Below are 17,722 nucleotides of genomic sequence, written 5' to 3'. Positions count from 1 at the left end.
TAATTTATTTGAATCAGCAATATTCATTTCCAACAGTCTAAATGTCTTTACATTCTTTTTTTATCAATTAAATGCAACTGGTGAATAAATGCAACTGGTGAAAAGGTGAATTTTTCCTTTCAAAAACATTAACATTTCATAGTGATTCTCATAAACACATTCACATACACATAAAATTCCATGACAGTATCATGGATCAGTGTACATTAATCATTAATAACACTCAATAACTAGTGATGAAATAGATTCACAAATGATAAACACTGAAATATGTAATGCACATGGTGTTGATGAAAAAACCCTCTGTGGTGGAATATCATTAATATATTTTGATCATATGTCAATTTCACACAGGTCCAACCTTATTTTTTTATTTTTTTTCTTCAGATGTAAGTCAATCCGTGCGTCAATACTGGCATTTGTACTGGGCATGCCACTGTAAACGTTCATTTTCTCAGAGAATTAAATTTGAAACTCATGTTTCTGTTAAAGCTGCATTCTTTCACAAACCAATCAATCAAATTCACATCTATGGTGTAGTAACACTCCACTGCACAGCATTACCCTAAAGCAACACAAAATCATTTTGAGTTATAAGGTTTAGAAGTAGATATGATGTGTTGATTGTTGATTGTGTATAGGAGGAAAACTGTTGAGACCATGTGACGAGAACAGAAGTAGGAACTGTTTTGCATTATCATTACTCATTAGAATATCTAGAGTTTCACATTAAAATGATTAAAAAACATCTTCAAATGCTTACTTTTTATGAGGTTTCTGGGTGTTTTGTTGCTTCAGGCAAATATTTATGTTGCTCCATGTAAGATATGCCATTACATTAGAAATCTTAAAATGTCCAAAGAGGAATGAGATGTGGCAGGGCAGGAAAAAAGGGCATTCGCAGGTATCAGCAATTTCCTTTAGAAATGACATATTTTTCAACAATGCAAGAACTATGAAGAATTAACAAATTGAGTAATTTGAGCAAATTGAGCAAGTAGGCCCTTTTTTGTTGTTAAACGGTGTCTCTTGGATTGCTGAGATTCATGAAGGGTATTAATTCTCCTTTTGCTTAGCCTTACTTTATGTACTAGGCCTATACAAACTGCAAACTATGGTATGGTTCAACTAATTAGTTTAGATTCTCATATACAACAGAATTCACTATATATGAGATTCTGTAGTAGAGCATTTAGAAGATGTTTTGTACATTTTCTAAGTTTCCAAAAATTACACAAAAATACTCTTTTTTCTTTTTCTTTTTTAATCTGTGGCTTTATGTGAGTCAGCTTAGGAGAATGCTATAAAAGTCTGTGAGATGAAAAAGAAATGAAGAAAAGCTTGTCCTTCAGGCAGCATTTGAGGGGCATTTAAGGCTATAGTACAGAGTTTGTATACCGCCCACGTATGAGATTCATATCAGTTTAAGCTGAAAATTTTACATTTGGAAATTAAAATCCAAATTATAGCCGGAAGCCAAACATTGCATGTAATAATATTAGACATGGATCAAGTAAATGTGTTGGCTATTGCATAAAAGGAATAGTATATATTTTAATAAGGCCGATATGAAGTACAAAGGCAGTGCTAAGTGATCGTGATTCATTTTAATTTGAATGCTCTTTATATTCCTGTTAACGCCCTTAGCCTGCAATGGCACTCAATTACGTGAAAATAGGGAGTGGGAATCTTTTTTCTTCAAAGGATGCAGACAAAGCCTCTCATTCGCCATCGAGTCTTTACGAAAAGTGGACTACTACAAGAAGAATTCCTTTGAGCGTTCTGGCGGAACCAGGATGAGCTTCAAGCTTTGTATCACTTGCGTGGAACCCATAGAGCTCCCAGACGACCATGAAATGTGCGTTGTGTGCCTGGGTTGCACGCAAGCAGAAGTGGCCATTGAGGAGCCCAACTGCCCTCATTGCAACGCTATGAGTGTGAGGATTCTCCGGAGATGGATAGCTCTCCTTCTCAGCAAGGAATCGGCCTCTTGCCAGTCGTCACTTCCCCCCGCCACTTCACCAGAGTGCGATGACGCCATGTCTGCAGTTGCGTCGGAGTCTGAGGATTGGTTGGCCAGCCATTTTGAGGACTCCGCTTCCGACCGCAGTGATGCTGATGAGTCCTCTGGCCACATCGACAATGAGCTCCTGCGTATCATCTCCAACGAGGCAGAGAAGCTCGACTTGGAATGGTCTCCTCCTGCTGAGCCAGAGCGCAGTAGGCAGGTTAAATGGTTTCTCCAGCCTGGTCGCCGTCAAGGGGCTGGCTCACAAAGGCCGGCCCCATTCTGCCTGGAGGTGCACCACAAGGTTAACAAGATGTAGCACAACATGTATTCAGCTTGTGTCAACATCTCTGGTTCGCTGCTTCTCACTACTGTGGATGGTGCCAATATACGGGGGTACTCCAAGATTCCTCCAATTGAGGACACTGTTGCTGCTCACCTCTGCCCTTCTACATCACTCAAGGTGAAGTTGTCAGTCGTGCACCCTAACAAGCCGTATCGCACCATCACAAGTGTAGTTTGGAAAGTGTACACGGCACCAGGCCAAGCAGCGTCAGCCCTTCACTCGATGTCTGCCTTGCAAGTTTTCCAGGCAAAGATGCTGAAGCATCTTGATAAAAAGGTCCCCGACCTGGAGATCTTCAGGGAGCTTCACAGCTCCATCGACATGGCCCTACGAGCTACCAAGATGACAGAGCAGTCCATCGGCTGCACTATGGGAAGTCTGGTTGTGCTCAAAAGACACCTGTGGCTCACGTTAATGGACGTGAAGGACACTTAAAAGTCCATCATCATGAATGCTCCTCTGAGACTAGTGGGACTTTCTGGTATCTCTTTGAATCCCTTGCTGAGTGAGCGTGAAAAGTCTTCAAGAATTGGTGCAGCTCGAAGGGCCATGACCCTGTCAGCTGCCCAATTTCAATCATTTTGTCTTTTTGTAAGGACCACCCATAGGGCCAACGATGGAATCCAGTGGCGTGGGCAAAGGCATAATGCTTGTAGGTCTTTCACTTGCACTCCAATTTCAAGTGATTATTTACATTTATTATGATTCCGATTAATAGCTGATCATAAGATTAGGTGTATTTGGTGGCACTTTACAATAAGGTTCATTAGTTAACATTAGTTAATGTATTAACTAATGTGAACTAACAATGAGCAATATACTTGCTACGTTATTAGTTAATCTTTGTTAATGTTAGTTCATAAAAATACAGCTTTTCATTGTTTGTTCATATTAGTTCACAGTACATTAACTAATGTTAACAAATACAACTTTGATTTTAATAATATATTATTAAATGTTGAAATTAATATTAACTATGATTAATAAATGCTGTAGAAGTATTATTAATTATTTGTTCATGTTAACAAAGGTAGTTAATTAATGTTAACAAATGAATCTTATTATAAAGTGTTACCGTGTATTTTAATAATTTGGATATTTGTTCACTCTGGGCATACCGTACTTTCAATTATTCGTTCATCAGGGACTCTATGCCGCATAGAGTCACACGCTGGCCGAGTTAGGTGGATGTCATGGACACAAATTAGCCGGTCTGCTCGTTGCCAGAGGGTGCAGGGTTAGCTACTACCTTTTTAGTTGGTTGCCCTTTGCACACTCGTACAAAAAGTGTATTTTTGGGGAGCCACTTCCGTATAACTTGCTAAGTCACTGATAGACAGGAATCAGGTCTCAGGTGACTTCATTCATTTGTGAGCCTTCAATTTGCCCTATCCTGGACATATATTTCCGGTAGCATCAGCCTTTCTCTTGATCTACTGGTCATAATGATTTCAGGAGAATACAGAATAAATCAAATACTTTATAACATTTTATTTTGTCAGGTAAAAATTTATTTGTGGCAAGCAGCATGAGGCAAAGGGCCATGAGAGAATGGCGCAAGGCCAGTGGCGTGATTACTGATGAGTGCCAACTGCGCACCGCACCGGCCTCGTATCTCACGGAGGAGCTACGGAAACATAAAAGGAGGAGCGACGACAGTGAAGGCCATGAGGACCAGGCCAGGGATTGCTCATAGAATGAATAAGAGTAAGAAATGCATACATGCCATGCTCGAGAAATGCTCGAGACAATTACACACCACTGTGTGGGGGTTTTCTGGTTACAGAATATCAAAGATTATTCTGCCAGTTTCCCTTAAATACCCACACCAGAACAGAATATTTGTAAATATTTATTACACAAATATTTTTGGACTTGTGTTGGGCCTATTCATGTGCCCCAAATGGTTGCAACTCGTTTTGAGGGAGAGAAGCAATGATTATCAAATATCTTGAAGAGACGCCACCCAAAAAGGAAAAACAGAAATTCACATAATATAAGTGACTGCTGTGAAATTGAGACCATTTTACCAATCGTAATTTAAAATGATACATTTAAAATGATACCAAACATGAAAGGGAAAAAAACAATAGATTCACAAGATACATTATGCGTTATCAACATTCTTAGTGAACTTTCAGTGACTTGAGTCAGGGAGGAAGAAGAGGAAGCAGGAAGAGGGGGATGCATAACTCTTTCTTTGAGATCTTCTCTCCAGATAAGTGAGTTTTATTGTTTTATGGCTGGGTGTTTTATCTCATGTTCTGTCTTAGCAGGGAAACCAGTATTACACTTCTACAAGAGCATCTGAATGATGCTCAAAGTGGCCGCTATATCAGCTCTTCACACTGAATTTGATAAGCTGTCAGTGGGAAGAAATAATCTGGTGATTAAATTTCTATGAGGCGTAAGGTGACCTGTTCTAGCCAACCTGGAAGCATGAAGTGTCTAGAGACACAGGGTGTCCAGAGGAAGAAGATTGGTGTATTGTCTCCTTATGTAAGCTCCACAGCTGTGTGTCTATCTCTGGTGAGAAGCTGTTGTAACAGGTATGTGCTGCTTATGCTACTTATGCTTTGTGGCAGCACCATGCATTGCTGATGTTATACTTAAAGGGCCCTATCATACACCTGGCGCAATGCAGCCCCAGTCACGACGCAAGTGTGTTTTGCTAGTTTCAGCCCAACGCAGTTATCATTTTCACATCCTGTGTTGTTTAAATAGCAAATGCATTTGCGCCCATGGGCGTGCTGGTCTGAAAACGAGGTGTGTTCTGGTGCATTGTTGGCGCATTGCTATTTTGAGGCAACTGAAATAGACTGCAATATTTGGCATGTTTATGTGCTGCTATGAGTCCCTGTGTGTGTAATAAGCAAAGTGTACACACATTGTGCACCCGCCTATGGGCGCACATTACTATCGCGCTCTGTAAAAAAAAAAAAAAAAAAAAATTGCGCCATTGACTTTAGACCAGGTTTCAGTTGTTCAATGGCGCAATATTTTTTATTTTATTTTTTACAGAGCGCAGATTGGTTTACTGCTGTTTAATGTTTTTTCCATATCTCAAATATCACGTATCTCAAACTTGAACAACAAACAAACAAATCTGAATGCTGAAAGGGTATGGATTCCCCCTGTTTGAATGTCTGATTAGCTTTTATGATTTTTTTTAGCTCAACTTTGTTTTTCCATTTGAACTGATTTAATTGTGAAATACAGACCAGATAGAAAGTCTGGAAATTGATACTTCTTTGGAATCATTGCTGTGGAATGAAGGCAAACTCTCCTATCATGTAGTGAGGACATTAATCACTGTTTAGTCCTAAACCCATCTGCTTGAGGCTTTTGAGGACACCAGTCTGTTCATGAACCATGCAGCATCTGCTAATGATAGAAGCACAACTTTCGTATAGTAAGGGCTTAAGTTTATAGCCAGCCTGCTCTACAGTATTAACAGACCATATCTGTTTTCTCTGATTGTGGTAATAATCTCTTTTTATTTAATCTAAGCAGTAAGCGCAATGACACTTCTTTAGTATCTTTAACAAAGATGTTTCTATGCAACCCAGGCTTAAAAAAATAAATAAATAAAAAAAAATCCTATGACAACATTTTTCTTGCCCATTTCACAACACTTTTAAATTGAAATATTACTAGTTTTTAAACCAGATGAACATGAATCTGGTAACATTTTATTATGTTACAACTGGGTTGCAATAACAGGAGAACACAAGACAGGAGAACACAAGACAGGAATCATAACAGGTATGCTGTTTTGAACATTTTAAAACGGAACTCCACCCTAAAAGCTATTTCAGCTTGCTTCTAGAAGTCTTTGAGCTCTTTTATTGTGACTCGTTATTCATGGGATTTGTATCCAAGCGCTTCACATCACAAGTGCAATGCGGCACCAGGTGAGTTACCAAGCAAGTTTAGTATGTCAAAAAATCCAAACATAATGGAGCTGGTTATGTGATGCAAACATAAAGTGTTTTGAGGTCAAAACATGATATTGTGCGACAAAATCAGTCTTTATATAAATATATAATTTATGTAATTATAATGTGCGTGAAAAGGAATAACTTTTGTTTTTATTTTATTTTACTATTAATTTCAGCTGGAAACTGCAGTGAATTGTAGGTACAGTATATGTTTTTGGAGTTTTGCAAAAAATGTAAAGTAGTGCCCAAAATTGATGTCCGGCCAAGGGAAAATTCACCCTGATTTTGATGTCCTGGGAGTCCATTGTTTTATTTGTGAATACGCAAAATTGTGCAAGATAGGCTACTTTTTGTCCAGGCTGTCATTCAAAGAAATTATTAATACATGCAAAAAAATAGAGAACCAACAAAATATTAATACCTGATTATGTTGTAGTCAATGTATGCTTTTTCCTGTGAGCTATATTTAAAAAGTACCATGTGTGCAAAATATGTACACAATTATGAGGAAAATATATATTGTGATATACATCCTTATGATTGTTTTTATATTTCTATTTATAAAATCTCTCACACCACACCATGCCAAGACTTTAACAATTAAATTGAATATTTAGTGGTTATTTGAATATTAAATCTTAATATTTAGTGGTTTATGGACATTTTGTACAATTACAGAAACGGGTGCAATTTGAATGATGAAAGGGTTACACAGTGCTTAGTCCTTATATATATATATATATATATATATAAATCTGTTTGTGATGTACAGGTTGTCATCTTTTGCCATCAACTGCTGGAACCAACAATTTTTATTTTATCTCTTGAGACTGGCTGAAATAACCTTCACCGAATATCACCATTATATAGCAATATAGCAATCAGATTGAAAACACACTGACAGCATTGACAAAATACAACATGCTTATTATAAAGTAAAGGTTAAGCTTTCAAAGAAATGTATTTTAGTTTATTTGTTTGACTGCCAAATGGTAATTGTGAGCTTTTGAGCCACAGCAATTGTTGTGGTTTGATCTTGTGAGTGAAAAAAAACATCACTGGAAATGTTATGATACTCCTATTCTATTAATAAAATCTCACATACCATGTTGCCAATTTAACAATTCAATTGTCCAAAAATCCTAACATTTTAATATTTGTTTTCAGTTAACATTTTTCCCCTCATATACCATATTTTTATATATGAAATATGTCAAATGCAAACAATGAAGTGAGGTAAAAGTTTATGAATATGTGTTCAGCTTTGTGTAAACCCATGTGTCGACTCGAATTAATTGAGTTTCAATACAGCTATTACATACACAAATGCAGTGCATTTTGTCTCCATTGCTATATATTTTTATATGTATCAATATATAGCCATACAATGTCCATGCATATATTGCAGTATATTGAAAAATATAAGCACTAGTTTCCCATACAAGCGAGTGTGTTATATATTACATTATATTTTCCAGTATATTCCCATATTTTTTTGCTTTGTAGGGGATTCCAATGTGTAACCTGTAAGAGTTGGGCTTTTCAGAAAAGTATACAGTTTTTAAATTTTATTTATTTATTTATTTATTTTTAATTACACTTTGCACTTGCTTTGCCAAATCGCAGCACATCCCAGCCCATTCCCAGCAAACATTGGCACTGTACCCATGACTTCTGGTATAACCAAGATCTCAGATTCAGTAGAGGCAAACTGACTGGGAGTGCATCCAAAAAGAAGTCAAGGACACACCTAATTTAAATATGTCCAGATCATCCCATTTTATTAATCAAAAGCTTTTAAAGATACATTAGCCTGCACATCAAGATGGATTACAATCAAACCACTAACATGACTCCAATACACAATGCTCTTTTTTTATTTATTCAAAGCCTCTATAATTATATAAAAACAATGTGCAGCAACAAATGTGTTGGTCATTACAGGCAACTTTTAAAAACAATGTTATATTGCTTTTACACTTAAATTAGCATTGGCTCTTTATCATCATCATAGCCTAAAGAGTATGATTGATGTCATCATTCCCCTAAATATATATTTGACAAGGGGGGGAAAACAAATGCATCTCAATACCATAAAAACAAGACTGACAGACATATTCTGCTCCTTTGCGAATGTAGCCAGACACATTTGAACTCTGCCACTGCAGTACAATGAAGACTTGCACTAATGAATATTATTAGCATCTTGATGTAATGTTGAAAAATCCTAGACTGATTTAACTTATTAGTTAACTCTTTAACACATACCTCAGGTCTTTATGTGACAAAAAAAAAATATATATATATATATATATATATATATATATATATATATATTCTTGTCACTTTGTTTATTTTATATACACTCACCTAAAGGATTATTAGGGACACCATATTAATACTGTGTTTGACCCCCTTTCGCCTTCAGAACTGCCTTAATTCTACGTGGCATTGATTCAACAAGGTGCTGAAAGCATTCTTTAGAAATGTTGGCCCATATTGATAGGATAGCATCTTGCAGTTGATGGAGATTTGTGGGATGCACATCCAGGGCACGAAGCTCCCGTTCCACCACATCCCAAAGATGCTCTATTGGGTTGAGATCTGGTGACTGTGGGGGCCATTTTAGTACTGTGAACTTATTGTCATGTTCAAGAAACCAATTTGAAATGATTCGAGCTTTGTGACATGGTGCATTATCCTGCTGGAAGTAGCCATCAGAGGCTACATGGTGGTCATAAAGGGATGGACATGGTCAGAAACAATGCTCAGGTAGGCCGTGGCATTTAAACGATGCCCAATTGGCACTAAGGGGCCTAAAGTGTGCCAAGAAAACATCCCCCACACCATTACACCACCACCACCAGCCTGCACAGTGGTAACAAGGCATGATGGATCCATGTTCTCATTCTGTTTACGCCAAATTCTGACTCTACCATCTGAATGTCTCAACAGAAATTGAGACTCATCAGACCAGGCAACATTTTTCCAGTCTTCAACTGTCCAATTTTGGTGAGCTCATGCAAATTGTAGCCTCTTTTTCCTATTTGTAGTGGAGATGACTGGTACCCGTTGGGGTCTTCTGCTGTTGTAGCCCATCCGCCTCAAGGTTGTGCGTGTTGTGGCTTCACAAATGCTTTGCTGCATACCTCGGTTGTAACGAGTGGTTATTTCAGTCAAAGTTGCTCTTCTATCAGCTTGAATCAGTCGGCCCATTCTCCTCTGGCCTCTAGCATCAACAAGGCATTTTCGCCCACAGGACTGCCGCATACTGGATGTTTTCCCTTTTCACACCATTATTTGTAAACCCTAGAAATGGTTGTGCATGAAAATCCCAGTAACTGAGCAGATTGTGAAATACTCAGACCGGCCCGTCTGGCACCAACAACCATGCCACGCTCAAAATTGCTTAAATCACCTTTCTTTCCCATTCTGACATTCAGTTTGGAGTTCAGGAGATTGTCTTGACCAGGACCACACCCCTAAATGCATTGAAGCAACTGCCATGTGATTGGTTAATGAGAAATTGAACAGGTGTTCCTAATAATCCTTTAGGTGAGTGTATATGTATATATATATATATATATATATATATATATATATATATATATATATATATATATATTTGTCTAATTTTATTTCTTAACAGCAGACAATCAAATAATAAATGAGACATAATAAAAATTCATCCATAATCAGGATTAAAAGTTTAATAAAGAAACATAAAATTAACAGTTAAAATCACTTCTAATATGTCTAATTAATATATAAGTCACACTCTGAGTATAATATTTTTGCCTAAAGAAAAGTAAAATGGTTGAGAGATCTCTCTTTGAACGACAGGTTGCCAAAGGAGCAAGGTCTCGTCCAAGGTATAGACTGAGCTGTACAGAAGTTGATATACAGTTGCTTATTGGAACAGGGCTAAGTTCCTCTTTCATAGCATATCGCATCCGAGCAGACCCCTCAAGACACAAACATATCTATAGCTTTCATGGTTTCACACCTTGGAGTGGGGCCCATACACATATCAACTAGTACCACCATATGTGTCAGAAAGTTGATCTCAGTACAATGCATGAAAGAAACTGCTACACAACATGTCCCTTCTGCAAGATGTTTAGCCAAGATAACATTTGTTTACCACTTTAACTGAGACATTCGGGCTACTTGTGGTCTGTCTATCTGAAACGTTTAGGTTTTCGCCCCCATCTCACAGCAAGTAGCCTACAAAAGTTCACCCTAAGTCAATCAGCTACATTGAGGCATAAAGATTAATAAAATAAAAGCATTAAACATACATTTAAAAATATAATAATGAGAAACCAATTAACATGATAATAATGATTTCTAAAAATATGATTGATTACATTTGATTAAATTGTATTTAACATCTACATATTTAAATGATAAAACATAAACAAGATATATATATATATATATATATATATATATATATATATATATATATATATTTTTTTTTTTTTTTTTTTTTTTTTTCTCTTTCTGATTCATCAGTCGCTAACGACCCGAGGTGTGTAACAGTGTATATTTTTTTCTGCACAACAATAATTGGATCTTAGATGACTGAATAAGTGCAATTCACGTTTATTCCACAAGGTGGCAGTGTCTGATACACAATGATAAAGTGACGTTTCAGTCATAGTTACCGCAGGCAGAAAACAAAAGAATAGGAAGTATCATCAGCAAAACTTGAAATGGCTCAGAGATTTACAGCAGAGCAAGTACTGAACACAATCAAATATTAGTGTCACTGTCACTTGATGGTGGATCTGGTGAAGAAGCTGTCAGCGATCAAAATATTGATTTTTAAGATGTTGAAAATTATAGTTTTGAGACTATGTTTGAGATTGTGAATATGAACCAGATGCTGAGCTTTGATGAGGACAGTGATGGTATAAAAAATCTGCTCAAACTGAATCCTTCCAAACTCCAAAAGGTAACAAAATATGCTTTATTTTATTCTTCTGTGATTTTTATTGTAATACCAGGAGAGTTTTATATTATTGTGAAAGATAGAGATCCATCCGTTTAGATATGGTTCTGTGTCTGTTACATTTACTGCTCTGAGACACAAGGGTTGAGATCCAAACATAGCTTTTATTGAGTAATCCAGAATCGAAATCCAAATACAGGCAAAGGGTCAAGCACAGGAAGGCAGTGCAAAAGGGGAATCCAAGAAACGGGCGCAAATCCAAGAACCAAGAGACATGAAACCAAGGAGAATGCTCAGAGATGCAGAAAAACACTACATCGCAGTGAATGACAATGTGAACATGGGCTGCGTTCAGCCCCGACAAAACGTTGCATAACGTTTTTTAAACAGAAACGGTGATGCGTTGAACACACTGTTCTGATGACGCAAGAGTTGCAACTATGGCAGCTGAGAAGGCCATTCTTTGTGTTGAATTTTCGGAGCCTGATGAAGTCGGTATAAATATGTGTTTAATACTACAAAATATGCCCGATGTTACAGTTACTGCACTGGCCGCCCAGAACAAAAGAGAACATCCCAATCGAGTGAAGGGATTGCTGAAACTGAAATGGAAGCACACATCTTACCTAATTCAGACTAAAACACATCTATTTAGCCTCACATACTGACTTTATTTGTAGTTCATACTGTTTTAATACCCTGTATTTTCTTTCTCATTTTTAGGAAAAGCACTTAATTACCATTGTTTATTTCTATACCAAATGTCATACACTTGCAATGAAGCTAAAAATATAAACAACTACATCATGTTGATATCCTATATTTTTACAATAAAACTTACGACAAACATGTCTTCTAATATCCTCAGTTGTTGCGTATACCGAGCTGCATCGAACACATTTGTAAATTACTTTCCTTGAACCCATTGTGCGAGTTCACTTTAATACCGCGTGCTTTATATACATGTTGCTGCTGATTGGACTGCAGTTCTGACACACCCACCAAACAAGAGAAAACGTATCTCAAACCCCGTTCCAGGAAACATGATGTTCAACCCGGAAACCGTAGCAAAACGTTGCGCACCGTTTTGAACTTGAACGTGCCCCTGATACACAGCTGTAGACAATCAGTGATAATAAAATGGGGGAGGATTATGGGGGATGATAGTCTTTGATGAAATGCTATGAACACTAGTCCGTGATGAGTGCCCCCTGGTGGTTCTCAAGGGCATTCCAGCTGATAATTGTGACAGTGACTCTAATGACCCGAATATTAATAATAATTGGCGAAACTTTCATGCATCAAAGGGTTAAATAAAAAATTATACTTGAGTAAAGTATAAATTATTACTGAATATTTCTGGACTTGAAAAAAACAGCCTTCACTTTTCCTATGTATAACAGATAGAAACAGTCCTTTTCTTCACTGCCATATGGTGCATACTGTGACAAAATCATTATTTGTTCTCCTCAGAAGAGGATGATTAATATGAATTCTGCCCCTCTAAAGATTTATGGCACATTGCTCACACTCTCCGTGTGAGTGTGCGTGAGAAACGGCACCCTGAGGTCATGTTTGGTCTTGTTGTTTTATGGGATAAGAGATCTCCTCTGATCTTTTGAGCATTCTGCTCACTACACAGCTTAAAGGCTTTATTTGAGACGCCAATGCAGGGCAGTTCTTCATGTTCTCTACTTTAGGAAAATCAAAAAGGTGACTCTGCAGTTATAGAGGAACATCAAACTAAAGCATTACAAGCCACCAATACAAACAAAGCTATTGACATTTAATGGTCAGCGACTGTTTTATGACTGCAAGTTCATGATGACATATTTATGATTCCTCTGTTCTAAACAGCAAGTCGAGCATTACAAACAGAACCATTATAACAGAAATATTACTGTATTTTACCGTATTTATAACTGTATTTTTACTCAGTTAGTCGATGACAAACTGAGTAAAAACTATTTATTAATTTTATGACATCATCTGTCATCTTGCTAACTGAGATGATTTGAAGCTCTAATAGAGACCTGGGTGTTAAAAATGGACAAAAGGTCATTGGCCTCTAATAATACACACACACATATATTGATTTTTGTTGACAGCTCTGCATAAATATATATTTTTTTACCATAAAAAAGCTACAAATCCTTAAAACAATACTTGTAAACAAAATTGCATAAAATATCAGACTTAAACCTGATTTTAGAGAATATACGTTAAATCAATTTTTAATTTTCTTTCCCCAGTTTTTTTTTCTTGTTTTAATCATAGATATGCTAATTTTAAGAGGTTTATGCTAAAACACACGGAGAAAAGATAGGGCAACAGTTTTGCTTAAATATACCTTGTTTTATTGTTGTTTAGACATTTCTGGTAAAACACAATTTTTAATCAGTCAGTGACTGACTGATATTTCACGAAATATACAAGGAAAACACTATTATGTATAATATTTGTCTCTTATATCATGTCTCATTAGCATTTCCAGTTTATTTCAATACTTGCACCAGTACTAAATATAATGTTCTAAGTTATATATTCTCTTAAGGCAGGTCAGTCTTGAATCTCTAAAGAAACCAACATGCTGTGAAAACCATTTCCTTTTGTGTTTAATCTCTTAGCATACCTGTATTTCTATGTCCACATGTTCTTTCCTTAGAGCTGTATGTATTCTCTGGAATATGATAGTGTCAGTGCAAACATTTCAGGTCTTAGTCTTTTTTTCACCCTACCTTTTAAGAATAATAATACAAATAAAAAAACTTAAATAGCATCTATAAGGGAAAAATAGGCTACATATTTCTGTTTATTATAGAGGAATACATTTTTAAAATATTTGAAACAGGCCGCAGTAGAAAAAGACCACATACTTATCACTAAGATAAATGACCTGAGATTCTTCCTCTTCCCATGGCGCTCTATACCCACATTAAGGTCCCTGAGGTCCGGACCTCTGTATTTTTTACGAGGTGTATAATAAAAGTTGTGAAATAATTGCCTATTAAGATATTAAAAGATTTTGTACAATGACAAGATTATCGACTTTCTCATCTGATAAATTTCAAAAATGACTGAGATGGTCAATCAATGTGAATTCTACAAGATGTAAGATGCAAGTAAGTAGCTGAACGTTTAATATTTGACAAATGTGTAACAACAGTAGAAATGTTAATATGCAGGGATTCAAACAACTCAATCGGAGCTAAAGTCGGCATGAATTGTGACATATATCCGAGTAAAACGACTTCCTGAACAAGAAAAAGTGTATGGCGGAACTTGATTTTTTCCATTGGGAATTGACTGGATGGTTGTGGTTTGCTGCTGTGATCTCATGTGAGGTTTGCCCTGCAGGCAAGAAAACCCCAAATACCTGCAACCTTTATATATTGATATGTCCTTGGCTGGCTCAACATTTAAAGGGATAGTACACCTAAAATTCTATTATCATTCCAATATGATTTACCTAATGCTGTCATTGCAATCCCAAAGGCAATTTTTCACAACCATGCGTTTACTTCTTTTTCACTGACACAGATGGAAACAAAAAGACTGGCATGGTTTTAAAGCTGAACATTGTTGTCTAATCGTTGCCCATTTAGATGTCTTAAAATGCACTCGTGGACCTTGGTATTTCTCAAACCCTGCGTTCGGCCATGCTTTTGTCTGATTCCCCTTTTACATTGACATCTATGTAAAACACTGAATGGATAAGTGAAAGCGCATCCATCTGGCAGTAATCTCTGCAAAAGGCTTTAGTCCCCAGACAGCCATAGCCATTTAAACTGATTCTCATCCCTGAGAATGTGATCTCTCTGGGGGATGAAATATGTGAATACTAGGGATTTGATATTGTAGCCTACTTATTTTAGTTACGTAGGCTATATTAAGTTGTTTCTTGTTATATTCTTTGCTACTTTATCAATGTTTAAAGCATTATTTCGATTTTACCTGCACTCATGGTGCTGATATTGTGCACATCGATGTGTATTAATTGTTCATGGAATGAGTTTAATGAACTTCACTTGTTTTTACCATCATTATGGTGATTATCAGTAGCTAATATTTTAAGGTAGCCTATATAGCACAGAATGTAGTTGTTCAAGTAGGTTGGTGTGTTAGTCAGTTCTCGTGACGTCAAGATGCCTTTATATTACACGCCTGTTGCGCGTCCAGCAAAGCTCGCGCTCTCAGCTGGAATACAGAACGACAGCTGGGACTGAGAAGGGAACGCTTTGCTTCTAGGATGCAATGTGTAGACAAACGAAGTAGCGCATTAACGGACATCAAAAGGTCAACATTAATTCACCACAGTACGTTGTTGCGACACGTGCGCGCTCTCCGACCTCGTAAAAAAACAAACAATAATCGTTTAATCAGGCAGATATAGGTTATGTCATACTGCACCGTAATGAGAAGACAGCTATTTAGTACTTAGTCAGTTTGCGTTTCTCTTTAGATTCAAGCGAAGCGCCTGTCATATTCAAAAGTCCATCAAAGGTGAAGCGCGCTGTCAATGAGAATTATCATCATCATTTCTAATTGAATCATGATGCTGATGCGCCGGAGTATGCTGAGGTGTTCAGTGAAGGAGAATAACGGATAGATAAAAAAAATAAAAATAAAAAAAAAGTCCAGCGCTGCCTCAAAATAACTATTCCTAAGAATGTTTTCTGAGCAGGCTGATTTAAACTACAGCTTTAACATGAGCGAGGAAGACCGGTTAACTCCTCTGGACGAGGACTGGAGCGACTCGCCAGTGGAGACGCTCTCTCGCGCGGGCTTCATCACCCTGTCCGTGTTCCTCGGATTCATAATGACTTTTGGCTTTTTCAACAACTTTATTGTATTAGTCCTCTTCTGTAAGTTCAAGATGCTCCGGACGCCGGTGAACATGCTGCTTCTTAACATAAGCGTCAGTGACATGCTGGTGTGTATGTTCGGGACGACCCTGAGCTTCGCGTCCAGTGTGCGGGGACGGTGGCTGCTCGGACGGCACGGCTGCATGTGGTACGGCTTCATCAACTCCTGCTTCGGTACGTACAAAAAAAAAAAAAACCTCCATTTCGAAAGTGTAGCCTACATTTTCAAATAGCCTATCTATACACCTAGAATATCAATGTAAAACTAGTTTTGTGCTTTTATCAGGCTGGCTGTTTATGTTTGATTTTAAACACAAGATTTTTGCCACATGTATACGCTACTGAGAACATTCGATTTAATCACCAGAACACAACTAATCTTTCCATTTGTCAACTATCAGTTAATTCAATGCTAAATGTTTCAAATCACATTTGTTATGCATTTTGCAGGGGCCAATTTTAATTTAACATTTCAATGCAACTTGCTGTAGGCTACAGCTTTTTTTTTTTTGAGGTGGGTTTATTGAAAAAAGGTGTTTTGTTCTTGCGAAGCCTAAACATGCACAAAACAATGATAACACGAGAATGAACCTCATTGGTTCTTGCAGAAGCTCAAACGTGCTGCATAACACAAACAAAAATGAACCTCATTGGTTCTTGCAGAAGCTCAAACGTGCTGTGTAACACCTGAGAATGAACCTCATTGGTTCTTGCGGAAGCTCAAAGCCTTATTTGAGGTCAATAGATGATATGCAAACATTCAATTTCCTGCCTAACATACTGTAATTACCACAAGGACAGCCAATAATGATCTCTTCCTCACAGACTGCGTGACTTCACCATGAGTTTTTTTCCCCCCTGCAACTTACTGACTAATAAAATTTTGGTCGACTAAGTCTCTTCTAATCGACTAAAGTTTAGTCGACTATAGGGGGCAGCCCTAATTCTCATGCATGAGCTTCCGTTTACCATAACTGATGTGTGCGTTGAAGAATGTTATTTGTGAATAAAAGCTTAAATTAAATCTGTTCATCATAAAGCAATCAAGTCTACTCAGAAAATGTTACCTAAACCACTCAATTCATATGGATTAGTTTTACAATCTCTTTATGAACTTTTTGATGCGACAAAGTGTTAGTTGCGTATAGCTGTCAATGAAGGGACTGAAAGCTCTCAGATTTCATCAAAAAGATCTTTGTTCCGAAGGTGAACAAAAGTCTCACGGGTTTGGAGTGACATGAGAGTGAGGGTGAATGTGATAAACCCACTTTCATGGATATGGTCTGCTGTCATTCATTTCAGACTGAAAGAATCTAAAACCTCAAAACATCATCACATCACATGCAAATATCACTCCAAACATCACAGACAAGGCTGCAACAACTAATCGATAAAACCGATAATAATCAATAATGAAATTAATCAACTATAAATTTCGATTTATATTAAATTTATTAAATATATATTAATATATTAAATTAAATTTCGAAAAATTATAGATTATTCACGCTTACGCACTGTACATTTTATAGTTATATCATTATCAGTAAATGTTGGACATTCATTTAAATATTTACATTTTTGCATAAAGGCTCATTTTGACAG

At 36.9% G+C, this 17,722-nt stretch overlaps 1 protein-coding gene across 1 annotated transcript in view; it reads left to right on the top strand.

Moving 5' to 3' along the window:
* Nucleotides 1–15,452: 15,452 nt before the first annotated feature.
* The window catches only part of tmtops2b (teleost multiple tissue opsin 2b), a 52,715-nt gene continuing 50,445 nt past the window's right edge, over nt 15,453–17,722 (top strand). The window contains exon 1 of the mRNA XM_084122230.1: nt 15,453–16,291. Coding sequence (XP_083978356.1) covers nt 15,922–16,291 — 370 coding nt within the window. The 5' untranslated portion in view covers nt 15,453–15,921. The remainder of the gene's footprint in view (nt 16,292–17,722) is intronic.

This window comes from Abramis brama (genome assembly GCF_963993115.1).
Source record: "Abramis brama genome assembly, chromosome: 8".
Lineage (NCBI taxonomy): Eukaryota > Metazoa > Chordata > Actinopteri > Cypriniformes > Leuciscidae > Abramis > Abramis brama.
The sequence above is the reverse complement of the archived record's forward strand: the minus strand, read 5'-3'. Positions and strand labels throughout refer to the sequence as shown.